At 56.0% G+C, this 12,106-nt stretch overlaps 1 protein-coding gene across 1 annotated transcript in view; it reads left to right on the top strand.

Moving 5' to 3' along the window:
* The window catches only part of ARHGEF17 (Rho guanine nucleotide exchange factor (GEF) 17), a gene marked incomplete at its 5' end in the record, with an annotated part of 60,232 nt that continues 48,126 nt past the window's right edge, over positions 1-12,106 (top strand). Inside the window, one exon of the mRNA XM_014540370.1 lies at positions 1-2,352. Within this exon, the coding sequence (XP_014395856.1) occupies positions 1-2,352 (2,352 nt within the window). The remainder of the gene's footprint in view (positions 2,353-12,106) is intronic.

Below are 12,106 nucleotides of genomic sequence, written 5' to 3'. Positions count from 1 at the left end.
AGCGAAGAGGACCAAGATGGTGAGGGCAGCCGCCGCTGGAGAGGGAGGCCGGGCCCCGGGCCGGGGAGCGCCCTCTTGGATGAGGACTGTAAGCCAGACAGTTGTGGGTTAAACCTGAGCAGCATGGACTCGGTTAGGGGAGCCGGAAGCCTGGAGCCCCCGACATCTCCCAGAGCCCCTGGCGAGGAAGGACCCCGGGAGTGGGGTACTGACTCACCTCCTTGTGCACCGGGTCCCCCCCAGGAGGGACTGCGGTCTTTGTCAGACACTGTGGGGGGAGCTTTCCGAGTGGCTAAGGTGAGCTTTCCCGCCTACCTGGCCAGCCCATCCGGCTCCTGTGGTAGCAGCCGCTATTCCAGCACGGAGACCCTCAAGGATGAGGACCTGTGGGCCAGCCGGGGCTCTGGGAGCTGGGGTGTGTATCGTTCCCCTAGCTTTGGAGCTGGAGAAGGGCTCCTCCTAAGGTCCCAGGCTCGAACCCGCACCAAGGGACCCGTGGGCACCGCAAGGGCATTGAGGGATGGAGGATTGGAGTTGGACAAGAGGCGGCAGCGCAAGTCCCTGTCAAACCCAGACATTGCCTCAGAGACCCTAACGCTGCTCAGTTTCCTGCGCTCAGACCTTTCAGAGCTGAGGGTCCGAAAGTCTGCTGGGCGCCCCGGGGACCTTGGGAGTAGCCCCTTAGATGGCAGAGACTCACCATCAGCAGGTGGCATGGGGGGCCAACTTGGGCCCATGGCCCCAGCAGCCCCAGCAGCACCTGGCACCCGCCCCACGCTCAAGGATTTGACAGCCACCCTTCGAAGGACAAAGTCGTTTACCTGCTCTGAGAAGCCCGTGGCCCGCCGCCAACCCCGCACCAGTGCCCTGAAGCCCAGCTCCTCTGAGCTCCTGCTGGCAGACCCCGGCGCCGAGGAGGACCCACTGCCCCTCGTTGTTCAGGATCAGTATGTCCAAGAGGCCCGTCAGGTTTTTGAGAAGATCCAGCGCATGGGTGCCCAGCAGGATGATGGAAGTGACATCCCCCCTGGAAGCCCTGAGTGGGCAGGGGACATGGCCCACGGGCAGCGGTCCCAGGAGGAGCTCTCCGGCCCGGAATCCAGCCTGACAGACGAGGGCATCGGGGCAGACCCTGAGCCTCCGGTTTCAGCCTTTTGCAGCCTCGGCACCACAGGGGTATGGCGACCCCTTAACTCGCCTTCGGCCCAGCCCAACCAACTCCCTGGGACTGAAGACAGTGTGGGAGGGTGGTCCCTGGTGGCTCCTGATACTCCTCCCACACCAGGTGCCCTCCGCAGGAGACGAAAAGTCCCACCTTCGGGCCCAGGTGGGACTGAACTGAGCAACGGGGAGGCAGGGGAGGCCTACCGGTCTCTAAGTGACCCAATCCCACAGCGCCACCGGGCTACCACCTCTGAGGAGCCCTCTGGGTTTTCTGTGGATAGCAACCTCCTGGGCTCACTGAGCCCCAAAACAGGGCTTCCAGTAGCCCCAGCTGTGGATGAGGGCTTGACCAGCGGCCACAGTGACTGGTCTGTGGGCAGTGAAGAGAGCAAGGGATACCAGGAGGTCATTCAGAGCATTGTTCAAGAGCCTGGTGCCTTGGGGCGTGTGGTGGAGGACAGGGTGGCTGGCAAAGCCCCCAAGAAGAAATCGTTGAGTGACCCCAGCCGCCGTGGGGAGCTGGCAGGGCCTGGATTTGAGGGCCCTGGAGGGGAGCCCATCCGAGAGGTTGAGCCCACGCTGCCTCCATCCAGCAGTGAGCCCATTCTTGCAGATCGACAGGCAGAACCAGGAGAGCCTAGTCCTGCCAGGGGCCGGGCACAGTCTGAGATGGCTCTGCCTGAACCCCTGTCTACCTGCCCCAGTGCCCACCATGACTTCCACCTTGACCCTAAACTGGCTGATGTTCTGTCCCCACGGCTCATCCGCCGTGGCTCCAAGAAGCGCCCAGCCCGGAGCAGTCATCAGGAGCTACCGAGAGAGGAGGGCCATCAGGCCCGACCCTCCTCCAAACATGTTCGCCATGCCAGTGTGCCTGCCACCTTCACACCTATCGTGGTGCCTGAGCCACCGACTTCTGTTGGCCCCCCTGTGGCTGTGCCAGAGCCCGTGGGCTTTCCTGCCCGAGCCCACCCCACATTGCAGGCACCATCCCTCGAGGATGTCACGAAGCAGTACATGCTGACCCTCCACTCTGGCGAGGTGCCTGCCCCAGTGCCAGTGCCAGTGGATATGCCATGCTTGACTCCAGTGGTTGCACCGCCCTCCGCTGAGGCCAAGCCCCCGGAGGCAACCCGGACTCCAGAAGAGCCTGCCCCAGCCAGCAAGTGCTGCAGCAAGCCGCAGGTGGTGAGTCCTTCGTGGGGGGCCGTCAGGGTGGGGCTGAGGGAAGGCCATGGGCGCTGACTTCTGCAGGAGTGCTCAGTGGGCAGGTACCCAGGTCTGAGGGTGCTTCTCTGGTTCTGGCAGTGCTCAGGCAGCTTTAAGAGTGTGAATGACAGAGGGCTTCTACCTGTTCAGGCCCCAGGGGCTTCAGGCCTCTGCTAGTGCTAACTCAAAGGTTCTTACCTGCTCCAAGGTACTCTGGGTGATAGTTACACAGGGTTTTAATCTTGTCCTTCAGCTGTTTTCCAGGGATTGACTTTAGAGATTCCTATCTGGTTCTGTGTTTTAAATACACAAGGAGATGGGAGAGTGATGGAACTTTCTAGAGAGCCTTGCTGCCCCATTAGCCAGACCCCTTGTAGGATGTTTGGGGCTGGGGGGCCCACAGTTGACTTGGGTTTGCCCTCCCCCAGTGGCTTTCCTCTGATAGATTAAAGTGTGGGTCTGTCCCTGGGCCTGGGAAAATTGGAGAGAGATAGGCATTACTTTATGGAGTAGTAGAGAGGGCTCTGTAAAGTACATTGGTGGTCCTGGCCTTTCTCTGACTTAACCTCATTATAAAAGCAGGGGGATTGTGGACAAGGTGGTTTTATGTCTCCAGCTGGTGATGCCAAATTTTGGGGGAGTCATGGGTTGGAGTTGGGGCACTCTTGAGGCCTGAGGTTTGCTGGAGCCTCTTCTGATTAGAATGGGGGCCTCTAGATCTAGAGAAGGGCCAGGTCAGGGAGGGGGGTGGCTGGAGGTCAGCAGACAGCAGCCTTGAGAGGTTCTGACCCCCACGGCAGGATTGCCTCTGTGGGTCAGGGTGGAGGTTCTGGTCCATTATCCTTCTCCCCACCCCCATCTCCTTCCTGGTGACTGAGATGCTTTCCCCTTCCTCTGGCTTCAGGTGCCCCTGGGGTTTGGGCTGTGGGTTCAGATAGGTTCCAGGTGCTTAATGCTAGATTTGAGGCTCTGGGTTCTGGTCCTATCACGGGGATGGCCTCGGGGTTATTTCAACCCGTGACCTGTACTCCCACTGTGCTCCCTGCCTGAGTAAGAGCCTGGAACCGCTAAATGCTGGACTAATTTGGTCACTCCCAGCGCTCTCACGCCCCTTCTGAATTTTCTTTCTCTTTGTTTTTCTCTCCTTGTCTCTAGTTCCCCCTGGTCCTGCCTCTGATTGGTGTCTCTCACGGAGACCAAAGGCTGCAGAGTCAGCAGGCAGGGAATGGGGAGAGGGGAAGTTTGGGGCCTGTCCTTCCTTCTGAGCCTGGTAAGGCAGCTCAGGTGCCCCTGATTTCAGTGCCTGTTGTCTTTGGAACTTGGGGTTGGGGGAGGGTGAGAGCAGGGCAGCTTCTGCCAGGAGCCCCTCCCCAGCTTCCTTTCCTATATAATTATCTCCTCTGGGAGCTTTGAAGACTAAATTAGGGGGGAGAGCAGGGGTGAACCAAGGGACTTGAAGAGACTGGGATGGGGGGCTGGGGGGCTGGGGGGGCAGCTGTTACTCCTATGAAGAGGCATTGAGATCCAGAGAGGAGGTGGGAGTTTTTGCAGAATTGGCTCCTCGTATACCTTCCAGCACATTCCCTGCCTGCCTGACCTCAGGGGGAAGCTTAGGGTCCCCCTGCCCTCCAGGGCCTATGCGGTGGGACATATCTGCCCATAACGTAGGCTTCTCCCTGCCCTCAGTGGAGGCTCTCTCCAAGCTCTAAGCCTTTGCCTGCTCCAGTCCTCCCACCTCTCCAGGCCCAGCTTGGTGTCCCCTCTTAGGGGAGAGAATTGGTGGCCTGTCATAGCAGACAGGGTTTGAGCTTCGGCTCCCAGTCCCTGTGAGGCCTTGAGTTAGTCACGTCTCTGTTCCATGCCTCACCTTCCCCTTCCTGTAGAATTGGGGGTAATGGTCTCGGTCTGACAGGCTCTTGTACAGTGAGTGGCTGGTACAGTCGCTTCCTTCCTGGGGGCAGGAGAGGGAAAAAACAGGCCCCACCACTCCAGCTGCTTCCAGTGACCAGCCTGGGCCGCTCCTCCCCGCTACCTACTAGTTTCTGAACACAGGGCTAGGTAGTCCTGGCCTCAGTATAACCCGGTGGACGTGAATTGGCTCAGAAGATACTCACCATCTCCTAATTCCCTATCCCCTCATAAAGCCTGGAAGTTCTCCCATCTGCTAGCCTAAATCCCTCCTGCTGTCCCCTTCCTTTTGGCTCCAAGAAGATGGGGAGCAGCTGTCTACCCCCTCCTGCTGGCCTCCATGGAGTAGACAATGTTCCCTTGTTTTAGGCCCAGGGCTCCAGTCACGCTCCCTGGACTGTGGGTGGAGATGGTGTGGTGTGGGCTCCAGAATAAGTGAAGAGAAGAGGCTTTCACACTTTGCTGATGGGGCAGAAACCAGTGTGAACCCAGCCAGGAGCTGCCCTGGTGTAGAGGGGGCCCCTGACCTGACCCCAGGCTGTGTCGAAGTCTCTCAGGTCTCTCCTAGCTGAGTTCATATTTGCCCTTCACATGATGTGATCCCCTCCTCCCCCCTTTGTTGGGAGCAGGGAACCTGGGTACCAGGCCTGGCTCTGCCTCTGACCCACTGTAAGACCTGGAAAGTCATCTTGGGCCTTGGTTTTGCCATCTGTACAATGGGAGGTTAGACTGTCTACTCTTTGAGGCTCTATAGGAAGGACAGCCTACAGGGTAGTTGGCCTGTGGCTGGAAGAGAGAGGAAGGCAGGTCTATGCAAGAGCCATAAGAACCAGGAGCCCAGGGAAGGAGGGATAAGGCATGGTGGCTTTATTCTGTGGAAACTTGCTTGCTTATGTGCTGGGGGGAGGAGGTAGAGCTGTGGGAGCCTCCCACGCCCCTTGGCATTTCCACTTAGGTCCACAAAGCATAGCCTGGATGATCAGCAACTCTTTAGGGCTTCCCCCACCTTGGCCTCAAAGCAGTGTTGTGGTCCAACCTGCTGCCCTCAGATACTTGATACCCATTTGACAGATGTGACAACTGTCGCCACATCCAGACAAGAAACAGGAAGTGACTTGTCTGTCAGAATCAGATGGGTGGACTCAGAACTTTAGCATATTGGAATAGCAGTCACTGTGGCTAACATTTTTTAAGTGCTTTCTATATGCCAGACACTCTGAATGTCTCATTCTTCAAATGTGAAAGCTGTGGGAATCTTTAGAGCTGAATTCTTAGAATGTCAGACTTGGACTCGCACTGAATCCTCGAATGTCAGTGTCTTAGAGTTGAAGGGGCCCGTGAGGTCCCTGTTTCTTGGTAGGGTTGGCCTGCCATCTGGGTAGAGGAACAGGATCAGGGGGCAGATGGAGGAGTCACCTGCACACCCCTAACAGCCTGAACACCTTTATGGTGGTTATTTAATTCACTGGAGCCTGGGGGTCGGAGTGGGAAGAACTTCAAGACTCAGAAAGGAGAATGTTGAGTCTAAGTTCACACAGTAAGGCAGGCCAGAGCCAGGCCCAAGCACCAGAACCCTGGCCTTGCCATTCACCGCCTGCCCCAGCAGACACAGCCCCCACGCCCAGCCTGCCCCGTCAGCTCTCCGCCTCACAGAGGAAGGCCTGGGCTGCGGCTCTGCGTCACCTTTCATCTCTGCCTCCCCTTGGCAGGGAACCCTCGGAATGGGGGCTCTCCTTTCCCTCCTTGGCTTTTTGCTATGATTTTTCCATGGAAACTGGTTCTGGGAGGGGAGGCGATTAGGACATTTGGAATTCTGAGCGGTACCAAATATCTATAATTAAATGTCTTGTCACCCGGCATGAGGAGGGTGGGAAGGGGGAGTACAGGCCCAGGGCTGTCCCTTTCCTCTGTTTATTCCCTGCTGCCCCCACTCCCTTCCGAAGGGCCCTGGGCTAATGGGGGGAGTGTGACCCAGGAGTGGTCCCCCCACCCCCCAGCAGAGAAGAGTTGGAGGATGGACCAGAGTTGAGCCTGACATTTTCCAGCCCCACATTTCAGGGACCAGCTGGGTTTGGGAGGCTGGCAGCCTCTGCTAATCCTGTCCCCAGCCCCCAACCCAGTGTAAGAACTTGCCCCTCCTGCTTTCTTCCCTCCCATCTGTGATCTCTCAGGCTACACATGCCCCCCTCACAGTGGAGGGGAGGCACTCCCAGGCTGCCGGGGGAGCGGAGGCACTCAGAGCTTTCAGAATCTAGAAGCCGACTGAAGGGGCTGTAGGATGTTGAGGGACTGGCCTCATGCTGGCAGGGGAGGCTTCCTGGAGGAGGCTCTGCTTGAATTTGTCCTTTAAAACTGAAGAGAAGGCCCTGGCTGATGTGGCTCAGTTGGTTGAGCATCATCCTGTGCACCAAAAGGTCACTGTTTTCATTCCCGGTAAGGGCACATGCCCAGGTTGCGGTTCGATCCTCAGTCGGGGTGTGTACAGGAGGCAGCCGATAGATGTTTCTCTCTCCCTCTCCCTTCCTGGTGGTCTAAAAACAATCAATAAAAACATATTTTTAAACAATTGAAGAGAAGGAGGGATTCTAGGAGGGCACAGCATGAGCAGAGGCTAGGAGGTTGGGAAGAATATGGCAGGTTGCATGCAGTCAGAGTTTGTTTCAGAGACTTGGGTGACCTTGATAGGGCAATGCATTCATCCATTTAGCAAACATTTAGCCTCCACAGGTTTTCTTCTAGGCCCTGGGATACATCTAACTAAGGCCTGGCCTCATGAAGCTTCCAGACTAGAGGAGACCTGTCTGTAAATGGGTACATTGTGAGTCAGAGATGCAGGGGCTGCACAGCAAAATGAAGCAGGATAAGGGAGTAGAGAATGACAGGGAGGGGGTACTATTTTGTTTTTTTAAATCCTCACCCGAGGATTTTTTCCCCCCATTGATTCTAGAGAGAGAGGGGGGGGGGAGAGAGAGAAACATTGATGTGAGAAACATCGATTGGTTGCCTCCCATAAGCTCCGAATAGGGATTGAAACTGCAACCTGGGTATGTGCCCTGACCAAGAATCGAACCCTCAACCCTTCAGTGCATGAGACGGCACTCTAACCAATGAGCAATGCCGTCCAGGCAGGGAGGGTATACTATTTTAGATCGAGAGGTCTGAGAAGGCCTCTTTGGTGAGATGAGGTTGGAGTAGAGGCCTGGAGGAAGTAAGAGAGCAAGCCAGGTTATGGTCTGGGGGGAAGGATATTCTGGGCAGAGAACAGCAAGTGCAAAGGCCCGGAGGTAAAGTGTGTGTGAGAAATTGTCAAGAGGACTGTGTGGATGGAGCAGAGTAGGAAATGAGGTCAGAGAAGTGAGGAAGGGTGGAAATGGGTTGGAGCCAGACAGGTAGATCTCATAGGCCAGTGGAAGGTCTTTGACATTTATTTGAGGTGAGATGGGGCAGGCTCTGTTAGAAGGTTCTGACTAGAGTACCTGCTCTGATTTAGGCCTTCATAGACCTGCTCTGGCTGCTCTGTGGGGGTAGATTGTAGAGGTCCACGGTGGAAGAAGGAAGGCCAGTCAGGAGGCCATTGGAATACTCTGGGCAAGAGCTGATGGGGGCTTGGACTGGGGCAGAGGTGGTCAGTCAGGTAGTGGGTTTCTGCTGCAGCGCAGAGGGCTTTGGGACGGCTTGGACTCTAGCTTTCAAGGTGAACATGTAGCTACTTAGGCTGCTGAGGCTGGGCAGTGTGTGAGGGGTTGCTTAGGGTGGGGAAGCGGAGATTGACAAAGCCCCCAGGGTAGACTGGGACTGTAGCTTGCACTGGCTGTCCCTTGCAGACTTATGTTAACTTATCTCAAAGGTTAGGAGTGTAGGGCTGTCACAGGGCCCCAGTGAGGACCGTGTCAGTGCCATATCCCATTGGGGTCTCCTCTGCAGGCACCATGACACCCATTAGCTCCAGCTTGCATGTCTCCTAGGACAGAGAGCACATGCTACCACAAGGCAATCCTGTCCTGCCCATCTGGTCCTCCAAGTAGGTGGTCATTGCCATGGCCCCAATGTAGGGATGAAGAAGCAGGGCCCCACGTGGGCAGAGGTTCCCCAAGGCCCTTGGCTCAAGTATGGGATTTGGCCCCAGGTGTCCTGATGCCCGGGTCATATATTGGCCCCACATGGTTCCTACTGAGCAGAGTTGGCGGGGATGGTGGTGGTAGGGCGGGGGAAGAGGGAGCCTGTTTCCCAGAAAGGCTCGAAGCCCTGGTGTACTTATTGGGAAGTGTGCCCAGGCAGCCTGGCGCCTTGCTGGCAGGCCCTGAAACAGGGGCCCTGGGTCCCCTGGGAAGCAGGAGTCTGTTGGAGCTGGTGTCACCCCCAATGGGCGGGTGTTGATCCCTCCTCACGCCCCCCACTTCCACCCCCAGCCTCTGGGGCATTCCAGGGGTGAACAGAGGCAGAAGAAGACTGCCAGACTGCCGGTCCCTGAACAGTGGTGAGCTCCAGCCTATGACATGCAGGGGCCTAAGGCCTCAGCAAGGGTATCAGAGCCCCCAGAGGGGTGTCCATGGTCCCCTCTAGTAGCTGTGGTGTAACCAAGGATGACCTGGTGTAGTACATGGGAGGTCTGCACTAGGGTTAGTAGGCCTGGGTTCTAGCCGTCGCCTCTCCATTTTCCTGCTGTGTGTCCTTAAATATGTCCATTTCCCTCTCAGAGCCACAAATCCCTCCATGCTCTTGAGCAGCAGAATAAAATCTTCTCACAGAGCTGCTGGGAGAGGCAGCAGCTGCACTGACTTGTAGACTAAAGTGCTGGCAGCTACAGACTCGCAGCCCATTAGGCCACTGAGGAGAGTGAGACCAGACTCACCCTGGTCTGGCCCCCAGGGCCCTTTCCCCTACCACTAGCTGCTGCTCTAGGCCCCCTCCCCAGCACACACTCATAGACCAGGACTCTCCCCACACTGTGTCAGGCTGCGGGGCTCACTCTTGAGGCCTGTCCCCAGAGGTAGTGCTGCTGCTGTTGCCAGTTAAAACTTCCTCTGGGGCTTGGGGAAGTCACAGGGCTCTGAGACTCCCCCTGGGTAGAGAGAGAGAGTGAGAGGGGTCTTACAGAGCTACCTGAGGTGGGAGGGACATGAGCTGATTCCAAGGTTTTGGTTGGCAGAGATGGGTGGTCGTTTAGTTTCCTATTGCTTCTGGAGCAAATTACTATCCACTTAGTGGCTTAAAACAATACAAATGGTCTCTTACAGTTTTGGAGATCAGAAGAAATGGGTTTTATGGAGTTAAAATTAAGGTATTAACAGGACTTCATTTTTTTTTTAAGTATATTTTATTGATTTTTTTACAGAGAGGAAGGGAGAGGGATAGAGTTAGAAACATCGATGAGAGAGAAACATCGATCAGCTGCCTCCTGCACACCCCCTACTGGGAATGTGCCCGCAACAAAGGTACATGCCCTTGACTGAAATCGAACCCGGGACCCTTCAGTCCGCAGGCCGACGCTCTATCCGCTGAGCCAAACCAGTTAGGGCAGGACTTCATTTTTTCTGGAGGTTTAGGGGGAAACCAGTTTCCTTGTCTTTTCCAGCTTCTGGTGGCTACTGTCACTTCTTGGTTCGTCTCCTTCCTCTATCTTCAAAGCCATCAGCATAGCACCTTCAAATCTCTCTCTCTGATCCAAACTTCCTGCCCCCCTCTTATAAGGACCCTTGTGATTACTTAGGGCCCACTTGGATCATCCAGGATAATCTTTCCATCTCAAAATCCTTAATCACATCTGCAAAGTCCCTTTTGCCATGTGAGGTAATATATTCACAGGTTCCGAGGATTAGGATGTGGACATCTTTGGGGACCTTTCTTCTGCCTTCCACAGGTGGGCAGAGGGGCCGGGCTGTCAGCTCCTGAGATCCAGAGCCTCTGGTAGATGCTGGTCGCCTGGCTGAACCTGTGAGTTCAAGCCCACTGCATTTATCCTGCAGTCATTTCTTTCCATGTTCATTGGTCATTCATCACTGATGGGCAGTGAGTACACACAGGGAAAGCTTGGACATCATCCCTACGTGCACGGAGCTTTCAAAAAGGGTCCCGGCTCCTGAGGTGGGTAGGGTCCAGATGATGGCTGAGCGCTGGCTGGTGTGAGAGGGACAGAAGAGCCAGTGGGTCCCTTGTGGACAGGCTTGGCTTCTAGGTTGGCTGGCCCTGAGTTTGCTGAAGCAGCTCCCAAGTAGGGTAGTTGGCCAAGGCAAAGACAGAAGGTCGGGGTCTAGGGAGGGTGTGGGAGTCATATCTCTGCCAGGTATCCCAAGTGGATCTAAGGGACATCTGGAGAGGACCCCCTAACCTCCTGTGCCAGGAGCCAGGGTATCTGGGTCCCAGAGAGGCGTCCAAGACCCCCTTTCTGTAGCCCTGGGGGAATCTGATGCTGTTGGACGAGAGACCTATTAGGTTCCTTCATGCCCTGAGAGGCCAGGGTGCTCCCTAGAAGGTGCCACATGGAGGGTGCCGTGGGTAAGGTGCACAGCCCAGATCCCTTCTCCCCCAGGCTGGCTTCGGGACCCAGAGCAAGCATTTACAGACTCCTCTGAGTCCAAAAAATGGGTGAATTATCCCCTCACTCCACCAAGGATTATTGTTCAAAGTAAATGAACTAATGCTAAGAGGGCTTTAGAAATGTTCGTTCCTCCCCTCCTGACTGAGATGCTAAGATGTTAGGATTCTAAGGTTCTCAGAGACATTCACTCCAAGATGCTCAGATTTTTGGCATCTTTTTCCAACTCTGAAGCACAAGATAAAACTCTGAATAGGAGGGCAGGTGGGGTCCTGGCTCCATCTGGGTAGGCCAGGTGGCCCAGCAGCCTGGGCCTTTGGAGGTGGGCGGGGGAGAGGGGCTGGGCAGTTGGGTAGAAGCACCACTGTCCTTGCTTCTTTCTCCAGCTCCTTTCTCATTTTGTTACCACCAGCCTCCACCTGGGAGGCACAGCAGAAGCCCTCTCTGGTCAGAGCCCCAGAGCCATTGGAACCAGCCTGTGAAACGGGGTCCCTTGCAAGGTAGGGAGTCTGAGGGTCTGTGCGCCCGGTGGACTTTGGGGTCAGACTGATCAGGGTTAACATCTCAGACCTGACCTGATTCTAACTCACTAGGTGATACCAAATGAGGCACCTCATGTCAGCTCTGAGCCTCAGTGTCCTGCTCTGTAACATGGGGACACTAAGGAGTTACTGTCAAGGCCAAAGAGATCATGCTTGTGGAGCCCTCAGCCCATGACTCCAGGTCCGGAGCTCTCAGAGATGTGGCCACTTTAAAGTATGTGCTTTTGAGACGGCCGGTGCAGAGTGCAGAATTTTGTGGTTTCGCAATGGATTCTGAGTTTTTTCCAGGAGTCATACCTCTTAGTTGGTTTTGTTCGAGATCATTTGAGATGATTACTTCTTGGTTCTGAGATTCTGAAGCTGGGGAGAGGTGGCGCAGGTCCTGGGCCAGTGGGAGGGCAGTGGGGGGACTGGTGGCAGGGACTGTGATTGAGGGGGTCAGACTGAGGGAGCAAGCGCCAGGTTGGTATCTGTTTCCTGTTTATTGGTTCCCAGGGGGTGAGCAGGCCCGGCCCCCGAGCTAGAAGGAGGGAGGCCTGGGCTCCTGGCTGCCAGCCAGCCCCATAGCCTGGCCTCCTGGGACTGCCGAGCCCCCTCCCCCCAACCCCTTGGACAAACATCCAGTCCTTTCCCAGGACGGGGCACTGCAGGTCAAGGAGCAGATGTGGAAGGGAAGGGGCGGAAGCACAGGAAGGGACCCCTTCCCCCCTCAACCCCCCCCCCCAAGCCCTTTTTTTTCCCTCTCCGG

This window comes from Myotis brandtii, unplaced genomic scaffold, assembly GCF_000412655.1.
Source record: "Myotis brandtii unplaced genomic scaffold, ASM41265v1 scaffold244, whole genome shotgun sequence".
Lineage (NCBI taxonomy): Eukaryota > Metazoa > Chordata > Mammalia > Chiroptera > Vespertilionidae > Myotis > Myotis brandtii.
Note: the sequence above shows the minus strand (reverse complement) of the source record. Positions and strands in the feature narration are given on the sequence as shown.